The following is a 12686-nucleotide window of genomic DNA, read 5'->3' as shown; positions in this document are numbered from 1 at the left end:
TTCTAGCCAGCATGGACAACATGGTGAGACCTAACTATTAAATAAATAGGCTGGGTGATGGTGGCACACACCTTTAATCCCAGCACTCGGGAGGCAGAGGCAGGAGGATCTCTGTGAGTTCGAGGCCAGCCTGGGCTACCAAGTGAGTTCCAGGAAAGGCGCAAAGCTACACAGAGAAACACTGTCTCGAAGAAAAAAAAAAGAATAAATAAAATGAAAAGGCCAGGAACATGGTTCAGTGGATAAAGTACTTGCTGTGCTACCTCGAGAACCTGAGCTTGGTGTTTCAGCTTCCTGAGTGACCCACACACACTCTCTCTGTTTTGCTGAGGGTCTTTTCCTCTGCATGCTTCGTTTCCTCGGCCCCCAATAAAAAGCCTTTCTTTATCCGGAGGTGGGGTGGGAGAAACTGAGTTCAGATCGTCAGAACCCATATAAAATCCAGACAGGCATGCAGGGAACTCCTGGGCAAACTGGCTAGATAGACTAAGTGGACCAGAGAGCTTAGGTTCAGTGAGAAACTACCTCAGTAAATAAACTGGAGAGCAACTGAGATGGACATCCAGCAATCTCTGTCCACTACACGTCCCCAACAAGTGCACCCACATCACAGACACATATATACATAAAAATACAAGTAATTAAGTCAAAAATACATCAAAGTAAAAGCCCCAGAATTCCCTGCAAAAGTCCCAAAGGAGCTCACTGAGGATAAGACGTCATGTCCAACACCGCCACCCTCCAATCCCTGAAGCCACATGTGCCACCCTGATGGGAAAAGGAGGCCCCAAGAAAACTCTGGGGTTGTAGCAGAAAGGGGAGAGGGGATGGAAGCGCAAAGCCATGGTTTTGCAAAAGAATTGAGGGGATTCGGTTTCAAAGCTGGTAAGTAGCAGGACTTGGGAATCACCTAGGAAGAAGCCACCCAGCTCAAAATAGTCCTGAAAATATTCCCACTGTGAGTCTAGAAGCCATCCCCAAACTGGGGACAGGTGGCTGGAGCAGCCTTCAACACTTGTACAACCTGAGCAAGAGGGCTAGGGCAGGCAGGTCAGAAAAGGGGCCCAGAGGGCAGCAGTTTTACAGATGGGTGGGGGTTCTAGCGATTGCAGTATCTAAGGGTTAGCTGCCCCTCTGGATGGCGTCCGTGCATGCATACATGTCATTTCCAAGTTCAGGTTTGAGTTGAGGTTCAGGTTAGAGACTGTATCCCTAGCTGAACCCAGCTCAGAGTCAATGTTTGTGGTTGAAACTCCCCTGCTCCCTCCCGCAACCACCCTCCTCCCTACAAAGGCTATCATTACCCCATTCTAAGGATAAGTAAACCTAGAATCAGCGACGGTCAAGGCCAAGGTCAAAGCTCTCTCTGGAGGCCAGGCCTGGAATTCTGAGACCATGGGTAACTGTTTAACACCCCCACAATCAGGCCTGGGATAAAGCTGACTGGAATCCCAGTCTTGCTCCACTGTACGGGTCATCTCCTTCATGTTCTGACTCCTCTTGGATTAAGCACTGTGCCCCAAAGATGACCACAACACCCTCTGGCTGGCCTTAGTTTTCACATCTGTAAAATGGGCCTGGCCAGGCCTACTCCACTGTAGAGAGTTAGAGTAGTCAACTCAAGGGCGGAGCCAAGGGAGATCAAAGCCGCCCCCTGACAGGAGCTTCATGAAGGCCGGGACCCAACTGAGATTTATTCAGTCACCCTCGGGCACCGTGCCTGGCATACGGGGAGGCGCCCAATAAATGTTTGCTGGAGCAAGGACCAGCCCTCAATAAATAACAGCTGTTGTTGACGCGGCGAGACAGTGGACTCTCCCCCTTGTCCCATCCCCCTCGCCACCCAACTCAATTTTGCCTCTTCCTCCATGCCCCCACCTCCTCCACCTCTCTTCAAACTCTCCTCCCCCAACCATCTCCCGCCTAAACCCGAGACCTGCTATTCCGTCTCCCCGCCCATCCCCCTACTGTGTGCGCCCTCTCCTCCTCCACTCTCCATCTCATTCCCCTCACCCCCGCCTTCTATCCCCGTCCCTAGCTTCCCCCCGCCACACACACACCTTCCCCAACTCCCCATCCCAACCCCCACTCCAAATTCCTCCCCAGCATCTCCACCCGTGCGGGGCGCCCTTTGCAGGGCGGGGTAATCCGGGCCCCGGGGTCCTTGGCTCCGGTCCAGCCTGAGGCCCTGGGCGGCTGCGGCTGCGGCTGCAGCGGCGGGCGGAGTTTGGGGTTTTTTATAACCCTGGCAAGCTGCTCAGGAAGTGAGTGCCTTCCCGCGCCCCCTCCCCCGGCCACGCCACCGTGCGCTCGCTCCCTCTCTTCCTGCGCGTTGGGCGGCGAGACTGCGGCCACCGTGGACTAGAGGCCCCAGGCACACAGGTACCGACGATCGGGGACCCATTTGGGCGGCGCAGTTCCCGGAGTGCAGTGACTATGAGTGACTGAGTGACTTTGTGTGTGTCGGGGACAAGATATGCTGCATGGATCCCGCAGTGTTGTGTTGGTACGGGATGTCCCCAAGTATGCAGGTACAGAACGCCTGTTTGGGTTGGCTCAGGTTTGGGGCGGGCGGGGAGCGCGCGGGGTGGGGGGAATCGGGGTCAACCGCGAATCCAAATGGTTGTGCTTCTTCGGATTGTGTCTCCTTGTGGCTGTCAGCATCTGGGAGAGACTCTGGGGGGATTTTTGAGGGTAAACTGGTGTTTGCACTCAGAAAAGTGCCTGTCGTGTGTGTGTGTGTGTGTGTGTGTGTGTGTGTGTGTGTGTGTGTGTGTGTGTAGATGCCAAGTGTGTGTGTAGATGCCAAGTGTGTCTGTCTCTGAATAGCTGCATATTTTTAGTGTGATTAGTGGAAATGCCTGTGTGTATATATGTTTGAATTTGTAGGATTTGAGTTTGTCTCCTCTTCTGTGAATGTGTAAGCTTGTGGTGCACATGTGTGTGTCTCTGAGTTGGCTTTCCGTGTTAAATTCGAGTGTGTGTAGGCCCCTAGGCTTGTGATTTGTCTTGGCTTGTGTAAGTGTGTGCCTCTGATGTACATGTTTGTCTGGGCTTGTGTGTCGTCTGGGTGTCCATGTGGAAATATGTTTATGTATACATAGGTTTGGGAGTATGTAGTTTGTGTGTTTGGATTTAGTGAACCAGGCCTTCCTGCTATACAGGTGTGGTTGCCCTATAGAATGTGTTTGTTTGTGTGTCTGGCTGGGACAACCTAGGCCACAGTACTCTCAAGGCAGAGTGTCTCCCTACTTTAATTAGCAGCTGGTTGGTGGGAATGGGGGTGGTGACCTGAACAGTCCCTCCTCCTCAGGCCTCCTCTCTGGCTGGGCCTTTGTCTATCTGCTCACAGCAGCCAGGCCAGAAATGCCTGGAGGAAGCCTACTGCTCCAGGGTAATGGCTGCCTATGTCTGGCCAGAGAAACTATGTCCTCCACTAAGAAGCTTCTGCTCCAGGGTTTCCCTGACAGCCTGACCTACTGAGGTCTTGGTGTGGAGTGCTGGTCTCTGCAGGATCCCAGGGATGAGATGGAGCCATAGTTTCCAGGAGGAGCAGCCCTTGCCCCCTCCCCCAAGCTGGTGGCCTCCCTCCAGCCAGCTAGAGGAGGGGTTTGGGGGAAAGGGGCCAAGCCTAGGTACACACACACACACATGCACACACGCACGCACGTACATATACATACTCGTAGTGTAGGTCCTTCTCAATTGGAAGCCATCCTCAAATAGGCCTTGTCTCCCCAGACCTGCTGACTTATCTGTGGTCTTTCCCATCTTGGGATCTGGGCGCTGTACCACTCCTACCAGAAGTTATCACCCTGTGGGCAGGCGACCGCCCCCACCTCCATCAGTCACTCACCCAGTGGATTCCTTCTACCCTGCCTCTGATCCCCACCTGAGCCAGAAACACTAAATAGCCTGTGCAGTTATTGGGGGTAGTGGGAGCTCAAGAGTAGAGGACTAGGGGTTGGGGTCTCAAAGGCACCACAATCGGGTTCTACCCCTGGTAGGACTAGAATGGGAAAGGCGCAGAAGTTGGGAGGCTGGGTCCACTGCCTCTCTTGCATTGAGATTGCTGGTACCTTGAGTGGAAGTGGAATAGTTAAGGCTGGAGGGGATCATGATCAGAGTCTTTTTAAAATTTAAATATATTCAAAATATATTTACTTATATAAATGTATATGTGTATGTTTTGGCACGAGTTTATGTGTATCATGTTTATGTAGGTGCCCATGGAGGCTAGAAGAGAGCATCAGATCCCCTGGAACTGGAGTTCTAAGTGGTTGTGACCCTTCCTAATGTGGGTGCTGGGAGTAAGAGCAGTGAGCATTCTTAACTACTGAGCTGTCTCGCCTGCTGCTTGAGTGAGTCTCAGATTTAGTTGAGGTCTCCACAGAAGGTGGAGTGGTGGGAAAGAGGCAAGAAGGAAAGGGAAGGCCTCTGGGAGAGTGGGAGATGTTACTTTAGGAACTGAGGCAGGATGAAGACCAAGAGGATTTTTATCAGGCCCAAGGAAGGCATCAGAAGACTCAGCAAACTTTGAACTCCAGAAACTCATCTCAAGGAACCTGGGAATATAGCTCAATTAGTAGAGTGCTTAAGGCCTGGGTTCAATCCCCATCCCTGCATAGACTGGTTATGGTGGCATCCCAGCACATGGAAGGTGGAAGCAAGAGAATCAGAAATTCAAGTTCTTAGCTACACAAAACATCTGTGAGGTGAACCTGGATATGAGATCCTGTCTCCAAAAAAAAAAAACCAAACAAACAAAGCGCAGCTTAGGGCTGAAGATCAACCTGCCTCTTTCCCTTTGTACCCCTTGGGGCTGGGTCTCCTTGCCCAGTGCCTAACAAGTTGAACTATTATACTAACAAATGAGCCCCCCTCCCCCTCAGAAATGGGGGCTGAGAGGAAGACGGAGGAACCCACCACTCAACCGAGGGAATACATTAGCCCCGCTGAACAAAACTGCAGAGTCTCAAAATCTCTGAGAGAGCCTCCTATTACTGGAAGGACCCAAGCAGAAGTAGGGAATGTGGCTTTCTCCGCTAGCATCTTGGAGAAATTCCGGCTTCTCTCTCTGCTGCCAAACTGCCCTGTTTGGGGACTGACTCTCAGACTTGGCTGGAATGCAAAGAAAACAAGACAGTGTGTGATTAAGGGGGGCTTGGATTTGTACAGAAGAGGAGGTGGAGGGTGGAGACCAGAGGGCAGGGAAGGGGCTTGGCACAGAGTGCTTAGCCCAAAGAAGTGTCTGCAAAAGACTAGCCTGGGGCAGACGCCTGAGGACACGCCCGCTGGGCCTGAGAGCAAAGGCAGAGTGAAGACCAAGCTTAGCGGCAAGTGAGGTGGGGTGGCTCAGTGGGTAAAGAAGCTGCCGGGCCTGATGACCTGAGATCAGTCCTCTGGCCCCACATGGTGGAAGAACCAACTCCCGAGAGTTGTTCTCTGACCTCCATACACACAAAATAAAGGAATGTAATTTCTTAAAAATTAAAGAGCAAGGCTAGGTAAGTAGAATGAGGGAAAGCCCCTGGGAATATGTGACGATGATGTGGGATGTTAACAACCTACCTATAAAAGCCAGGCATGGTGGTGCACATATTTGATTCTGGCATTAGGGAGGCAAAGGCAGGTGGATCTCTGAGTTTGAAGCCAGTCTGATTACCGAGGTTGGGGATTTAGCTCAGTGGTAGAGCGCTTGCTTGGCCCTGGGTTTTATCCTCAGCTCCACATACAAAAAAAAAAAAAAAAAGAGTGAGTACCAGGATAGCCAAGGCTATACAGAGAGACCTTGTCTGGAAAAATCAGAGGGGGGAAAAAAACAAAAAAACAGGGATCCAAAGCCAGATACCAAGATGATGGAGGACTTGAAGGAAGCCTGGACGATCTTAGTGCCTGCTTTGATTTTAATTATGGACTGGAAATTCTTCCTGACCATCGCCCCAGCTTTCAAATGACTCGGTTTTTTGTTTGGTTTGTTTGCTTGCTTTGTTTTTTCAGTTACATTTGTTTGCTTGTTTTGGGGTGTGTGTGTGTGTGTGTGTGTGTGTGTGTGTGTGTGTGTGTGTGTAAATCAGGCACAACTGGAAATCAGAGGACAACTTGCAGGAGTCAGTCAGTTCTCCCTGTTCACTATGTGGGTTTGGGAGTTTGAACTCAGGTTGTCAGGCTTGGTGGCAAGCATCCTTACCCATTAACCCATCTTGCTGGCGCTAGCTCACTTTCTCATATAGTCCAGGATCCCTTCCTTGCCCTGGGATTGGTCCCACCCACTTTTAGGTTGGGTCTTCCCAACTCAGTGACCTCAGTTAGTATTACACCTGACAGGCATGTTCAGAGGCCCACCTCCCGGGTAGTTCTAGATCATCTACTTGAGAAGGTGGCTTCTTATCCCCGTCCCTGTTCCCTCTGAATGGACATGATGGGGAGGAGGTAGCAGATGGGAACAAATACTAAAACTATTCAGGAATCTTTTGCTAGAAGTGCCTTGGTCATGGAGAGGCTGCAAGACGCCCCTTTCAGTCTGGCAAGAATTCTTGGCACTAGCTATGCTGGGCAGTGGGACTAAGGCCCCTCCTAACTCAGTCTTTCTTCCCAGGAGACCAGTGATGCTGCCCAGACTGTGAACAGGGGAGGCAGCACTGTAGGGGCTGCCAACAGCCGGGGCTGGGGAGAGACATGTGGACACGTAGCCCCTATGGCTTCTGCCTGCCAGATCCTCCGCTGGGCCCTTGCCCTGGGGCTGGGCCTCACATTCAAGGTCATGCATGCCTTCAGATCTCAAGGTAGGAAACATCCATTGGTAGCAATTCGAATGGAACAAGAAACTAAGGAAGCCAGTTGGTCCTTGAGAAAAAGTCAGTGGACTAGGGTTGGGGGGATTCGTGGGTCCTGGGAGTGTATAGGCTGAATAGTTGGTGACCTAGATTCAGGGATAGGTGAGGCCAGCATTACTGGCTACAGCAGCAGGGACCGACCCCAGTCTTGATCCCTTTACCTACAGATGAACTCCTGTCCAGTTTGGAGAGCTATGAGATTGCCTTCCCAACTCGCGTGGACCATAACGGGGCAATGCTGGCCTTCTCTCAACCTGCCCTCCGGAGGCAGCGTCGGGGTACAGGGGCCACAGCGGAGTCCCGACTATTCTACAAGGTGGCCGCACCCAGCACTCACTTTCTGCTGAATTTGACCCGCAGCCCCCGTCTACTGGCAGGGCACGTCTCCGTGGAATACTGGACACGGGAGGGCCTGGCCTGGCAGAGGGCTGCCCGAGCCCACTGCCTCTACGCTGGCCACCTACAAGGCCAGGCTGGTAGCTCCCACGTGGCCATCAGCACCTGTGGGGGCCTGGTGAGCTGAGGATTCTGGGAAGCAGGGGGAAATGCTCACTTCCTTCTGGAAGTTTAGAAAAATACATAATCAACAGAATGGAGCAATCATAGTGGGGTGTTTTAAAAGTATTTTGAGCTGGTCGGTCCTTTGAGATGCAGCTGAAGATGTACTTAAAGGAAAATGATAAGCTTTATGTAAGGCTGAAAGTAAAGGGACATCTTTCTCAAGAAAGTAGACAAATAGCATAGCACGGTAAAGTCAGTAACAGTAGGGCCCGTGACATGGTCAGGGGACAAAGGCACTTGATGCCAAACCTAAAGACTTGAGTTTGGTCCCCAGGATCCACATCTTGGAGGGAGAGAATAACTTCCTCAAGTTGTCCTCTGATCTCCACACATGTGCTGTGGCATGTGTACACCCACACACAAATAAATGTAAAAACACCTTTTTTAAGGAATTAAAAAGTTTAGGAGGGATTGAAGGGAGGAAAGGGGAGAAATAATGAAATTGAATTTTAAATTTTTTAAATCTTTTATTCTTTCTTTTAAGGGAGGGACTGAGGAGGAGTCTCAGTTAGTAGAGTTTATACACAAGGAGTTGAGTTCAGTTCTGTGCACACCTGTAAATGAAGTGCTAGGTGGTAGGTGTAGACGTGCAGATTTTGGAGGGCTTCATAGCCTACCACTCTAGCCAGACAACAGCAAGCTCCAAATCCAGGGAGAGACCCTATCTGGAGAAGATAAAGCAGAGAGTGTGGGGTAGACCTTCTCCTCATCTGGCCTGTGCACAAGTACTCAGGTTGGGCATCTCTATACAATGTGTACATACTCACACACACACAAACAGAATACAAACCAGGTGTGTGGTGACACAAGCCCACAATCCTAACCACTTGGGAGGGGAAGACAGAAGTTCTGAGTCATCCTCAACTACATAGTAAGTTTCAGGCCAGCCTGGGCTACAGAGTGAGTTCTAAGGCAGCCTGGGCTACATAAGACCCCCCCACATCAGAAAAAAAGAACCAAACAAAAGAAGGGCTGGGTATGTAGTTCAGTGGTAGAATGCTTGCCTAGCATGCACAAGGTCCTTGGTTTGATTCCCAGTAATGAAAAAGGGGAAGGAAGGTATGAAATCATAGACAGGGGGTCCAGGATACCAGAGTTTGAAGTGAGCTTTCTGTCCCCACCCAGCATGGTCTGATCGTGGCAGGTGAGGAAGAGTATCTGATTGAGCCCCTGCAAGGTGGGCCCAAAGGTCGCCGTGGCCCAGAAGAGAGTGGCCCCCACGTAGTATACAAGCGTTCCTCTCTGCGTCACCCCCATCTGGACACAGCCTGTGGAGTGAGAGGTACTCCTGTGTCTTTGGGGATGGGCAGGGAGGTTACATGACATTACTCCTTTGAGGCAAAAATAGGCAGCAGAGTTTTTCCATAACAAAGGTCAACAGGGTCCTATATAATGAGGAAAGACACTGTTGTGAAAGAACAGCGATTGAATTCTAGGGCTTCATTCATCTGCGGGCAAGAGGCCAGAAAAGATGTAGATGATGCTGTAAGGCAGTGGAGTAACCCATCATTGCTGTGACCAGCTGTCTGTGATAGGTGTTCAGTAGGGAAAACATTCCTTACAAAGAATTATTGCCAGCTCACACAATTAAGCTGCAGAGTGGTCATAGCAGACACTTGAGTGACTATGCAGCCAAAATGCCAAGAGCTAGGAGTGAATTCCATGGTAGAATGTTTACCCCAGTTACACAAGGTCCTACAAAATATGCACACAGAAGCAAGGCTAAGGAGATGGCTTGGTGAGTAAAGCCCTTGCCTTGTAAACATGAAGGCCAGGGTTTATTATTATTATGTACACAGAAGAGAGCGCCAGATCTCATTACAGATGGCTGTGAGCCACCATGTGGTTGCTAGGAATTGAACTCAGGACCTCTGGAAGAGCAGTCGGTGCTCTTAACCTCTGAGCCATCTCTCCAGCCCCAAGGCCAGGGTTTATAAGTTCCTATCCCTAGCACCCAGGTGGGTATGGCAGGCCACCTAAAACCCTAGGGCTAGGGAGACAGAGACAGGGATCCCTGGAGCAGCTGGGTACTAGACTAGATGAATCAGTGAGCTCTGACTCTAGTAAGACACCCTGCCTCCATATATCCAGTAGAGAGCAGTCGAGGAAGATGCCCAGTGTCAACCTCTGGTCTCCACATATACAACACACTCAGGCAATCAGCTGAAGGGCGTGAGTATTATTCATACAATCATGTTCAAAATATGACAGGTGGAACATTTAGAAGGTGAGAGAATAGGAAAGCTATATGAAGCCAGTGTGAGAACACAAACCCATCATCAGAGTACTGGGAAGGTGGAGACGGGCTGGAGGGAGAAGTTAAGAACACTGGCTGTTCTTCCAAAGGTCCTGAGTTCAATTCCCAACAACCACATGGTGGCTCACAACCATCTGTTAGGAGATCTGGTGCCCTCTTCTGGCCTGCAGGCATACACTCCTATATAATAAATAAATAATAAATAAATACATCTTTTCAAAAAGAGTTCAGCCGGGCAGTGGTGGCACATGCCTTTAATCCCAGCACTCGGGAGGCAGAGCCACGCAGATCTCTGTGAGTTCGAGGCAAGCCTGGGCTACCAAGTGAGTTCCAGGAAAGGCGCAAAGCTACACAGAGAAACCATGTCTCAAAAAACAAACGAAAACAAAAAAACAAAGAGAGAGTTCCAGAACAAATGCTGTCTACTAGGACTATTAGGCAGAAGAGTCACAGATAGCCTAGAGTTCTGTATGAGAGTTGTAAGGCAGTTCTGTTATCCACCAGCAATAGGTGCTCAGTGGCTCTACTTTGTCTCCCAGATGAGAAACCATGGAAAGGTCGTCCATGGTGGTTGCGTACCCTAAAGCCACCGCCTGCCAGGCCCCTGGGCAATGAAACGGAGCGAGGCCAGCCTGGCCTGAAGCGATCAGTCAGCAGGGAGCGCTATGTGGAGACCCTGGTGGTAGCTGACAAGATGATGGTGGCCTACCATGGGCGGAGAGATGTGGAACAGTATGTGCTGGCCATCATGAACATTGTAAGTGCCTCCCACTTCCTGGGCCTGGAGTCCTGGGGACCTGCAGGTAGCCTATAGGTGTCACACCCTCACCACTGATCTACAACCAAGGGCCAAGACAATAAAGTGGAGACAGAGGAATAAGAAAAGAGGTCTGTGTAGAGTGCTAGGAAGAAGTGTCATACCAAAGGTCTAGGGCCAGATGCTCTAGTGGAGATGGTGTACTTGCAGCTCTGTCCCCTTAGATGAGTGGTTCTCAACCTTCCCACTGCTGTGACCCTTTAATACAGTTCCTCATGTTGTGCTGACCCCAACTATAAAATTATTTCATTACTATTTCATAACTGTAATTTTGCTACTGTTATGAATCATAATGTCAATATGTGATATGTAGGACCCATAGGTTGGGAACCACTGCCTTAAGTGAGCAAGGTACTCTACCTCTCTGCCTTGTGTTAACCACATGTAAAAACTGCAGTAGACCCAGTGAACAGATATGCTTTTATAACAGTGCATGGCATGCCTAATACATACAAGGCTCTGGGATCCCAAAGCTCCTAATATCTCAGCACTTGGAGGCTGAGGAAGGAGGATTGCAAGTCAAAGATGTACCAAAAAAACAAAAGAGCACAGGATAGCAGAGGTTATAGGAAAGCAGAGAGATGGCTCAGTGGTAAAGAGTACAGTGCCCAGCACCCACATAATGGCAACTCAGAACCACCATAACTCCAGTTCCAGGGAATCCTACACCATCTTCTGGCCAACTTTGCTCACTTGCACTCACATGTACATACTCACATGCCAACACACATACATACACATAATTTAAAAATTTATTTTAATAATTTTTAATAAATAAAAAGATTTATTTTAGTCTTGAAAAAAGAAAAATGAGACAGTGCATAACCCATGGTAGGTGCTACATTACATGTTTGCTTTATATAAAAATAAACTTGCAGCTGGCGGTGGTGGTGCATGCCTTTAACCACAGCACTTGGGAGGCAGAGCCAGGAGGATCTCTGTGAGTTCGAGGCCAGCCTGGGCTACCAAGTGAGTTCTAGGAAAGGCGCAAAGCTATACAGAGAAACCCTGTCTCGGAAAACCAAAAATAAATAAATAAATAAATTTGCAGGAGCTGAAGAGCTGGTGCATCAGTAAAGTGCTTTGTTGTGCATAAGAACCCACATTTAAAAAATAAAAAAACAAATGGGTCAGTGAAATGTCTCAACACATAAAGGTGCCTGCTGCCAAATCTGAATTCATTGATTCCCAGGACGCACACTATAGAAAAAGAAAACTGACTTCTTCAAGTTGTCCTGTGACCTCCCCATGCATGCTATGGCATATGTACACACACACACACACACACACATACACACACACACACTCACACACACACTCACACACAGACATACATACACACACAGACATACACAGACACACATACACATGCACACAGACGCACACACACATACACACACGCACACAGACACACACACATTCTCTTTTTTTAATGCTGGGCATGGTGGTACATATTTGTAATCCTATCACCTGGGAGAGGGAGACAGGCAGATCCTTCAGGCTTGCCGGGTGGCCAGCCTTGCCCAGTCAGCAAGTTGCAGGTTCAGTAAGAGACCTTATCTCAGAAAAACAAGTAGAGAACAACTGAAGAAAATACCAGCTGTTACCTCTGGCTACTTCACACACACACACACACACACACACACACACACACACACACACTTAAAACACACAGCTTACAAGTACTCATTAAGGTTGGCAATACATTCACAGATGCACATCTGTGCATGCAGTGTTCTTGCACACACGTATCTACCTATTCATTCACACCAATAACCTCCTTGGCCAAGTGTGGTGGTGTAAACCTTTAATCCCAGCCTTTGAGAGGCAGAGGCAAGAGATCTCTGAGTTTGAAACTATCTTATGCTACACAGTGAGTTCTAGGACAGCCAGGACTACATAGTGAGATCATTTCAGGCAAAAACAAAAACAGATAACCTTGTTGCTCCACATTCAAATCTACAACATCCCTTGTGTCTAGTGGCAGTTGGTTCTAAGACCCTTATAAATGCCAAAGCCTCCAAGTATTTATTTCTCACATTAGACTATGGAGAATTTCATATAACCTATGCACATCCTCTCAAAGACTTTAAACTGGCTTTAGACAGTATTACTTAAAGAATAATAATCAGGGGAAGTCTGTATGTATTTAATACATATGTGATTTTCTGTGTGTATGGCATAGAGAGATACAGATATAGATGTAGGTAGGTAG

At 49.1% G+C, this 12686-nt stretch overlaps 1 protein-coding gene across 5 annotated transcripts in view; it reads left to right on the top strand.

Annotated features, from left to right (window-relative positions):
• The first annotated feature begins 2085 nt into the window (after nt 1-2085).
• Adamts10 (ADAM metallopeptidase with thrombospondin type 1 motif 10) overlaps nt 2086-12686 on the top strand; it is a 32621-nt gene continuing 22020 nt past the window's right edge. Inside the window, exons 1-5 of one of the 5 annotated variants that reach the window (XM_036170580.1) lie at nt 2086-2382; nt 6599-6785; nt 7004-7350; nt 8523-8679; nt 10194-10411. In XM_036170580.1, coding sequence (XP_036026473.1) covers nt 6698-6785; nt 7004-7350; nt 8523-8679; nt 10194-10411 — 810 coding nt within the window. In that variant the 5' untranslated portion in view covers nt 2086-2382; nt 6599-6697. The other 4 variants (XM_036170582.1, XM_036170579.1, XM_036170581.1 and 1 more) reach the window with 4 other exon arrangements.

This window comes from Onychomys torridus, chromosome 21 (assembly GCF_903995425.1).
Source record: "Onychomys torridus chromosome 21, mOncTor1.1, whole genome shotgun sequence".
NCBI lineage: Eukaryota > Metazoa > Chordata > Mammalia > Rodentia > Cricetidae > Onychomys > Onychomys torridus.
The sequence above is the reverse complement of the archived record's forward strand: the minus strand, read 5'-3'. Positions and strand labels throughout refer to the sequence as shown.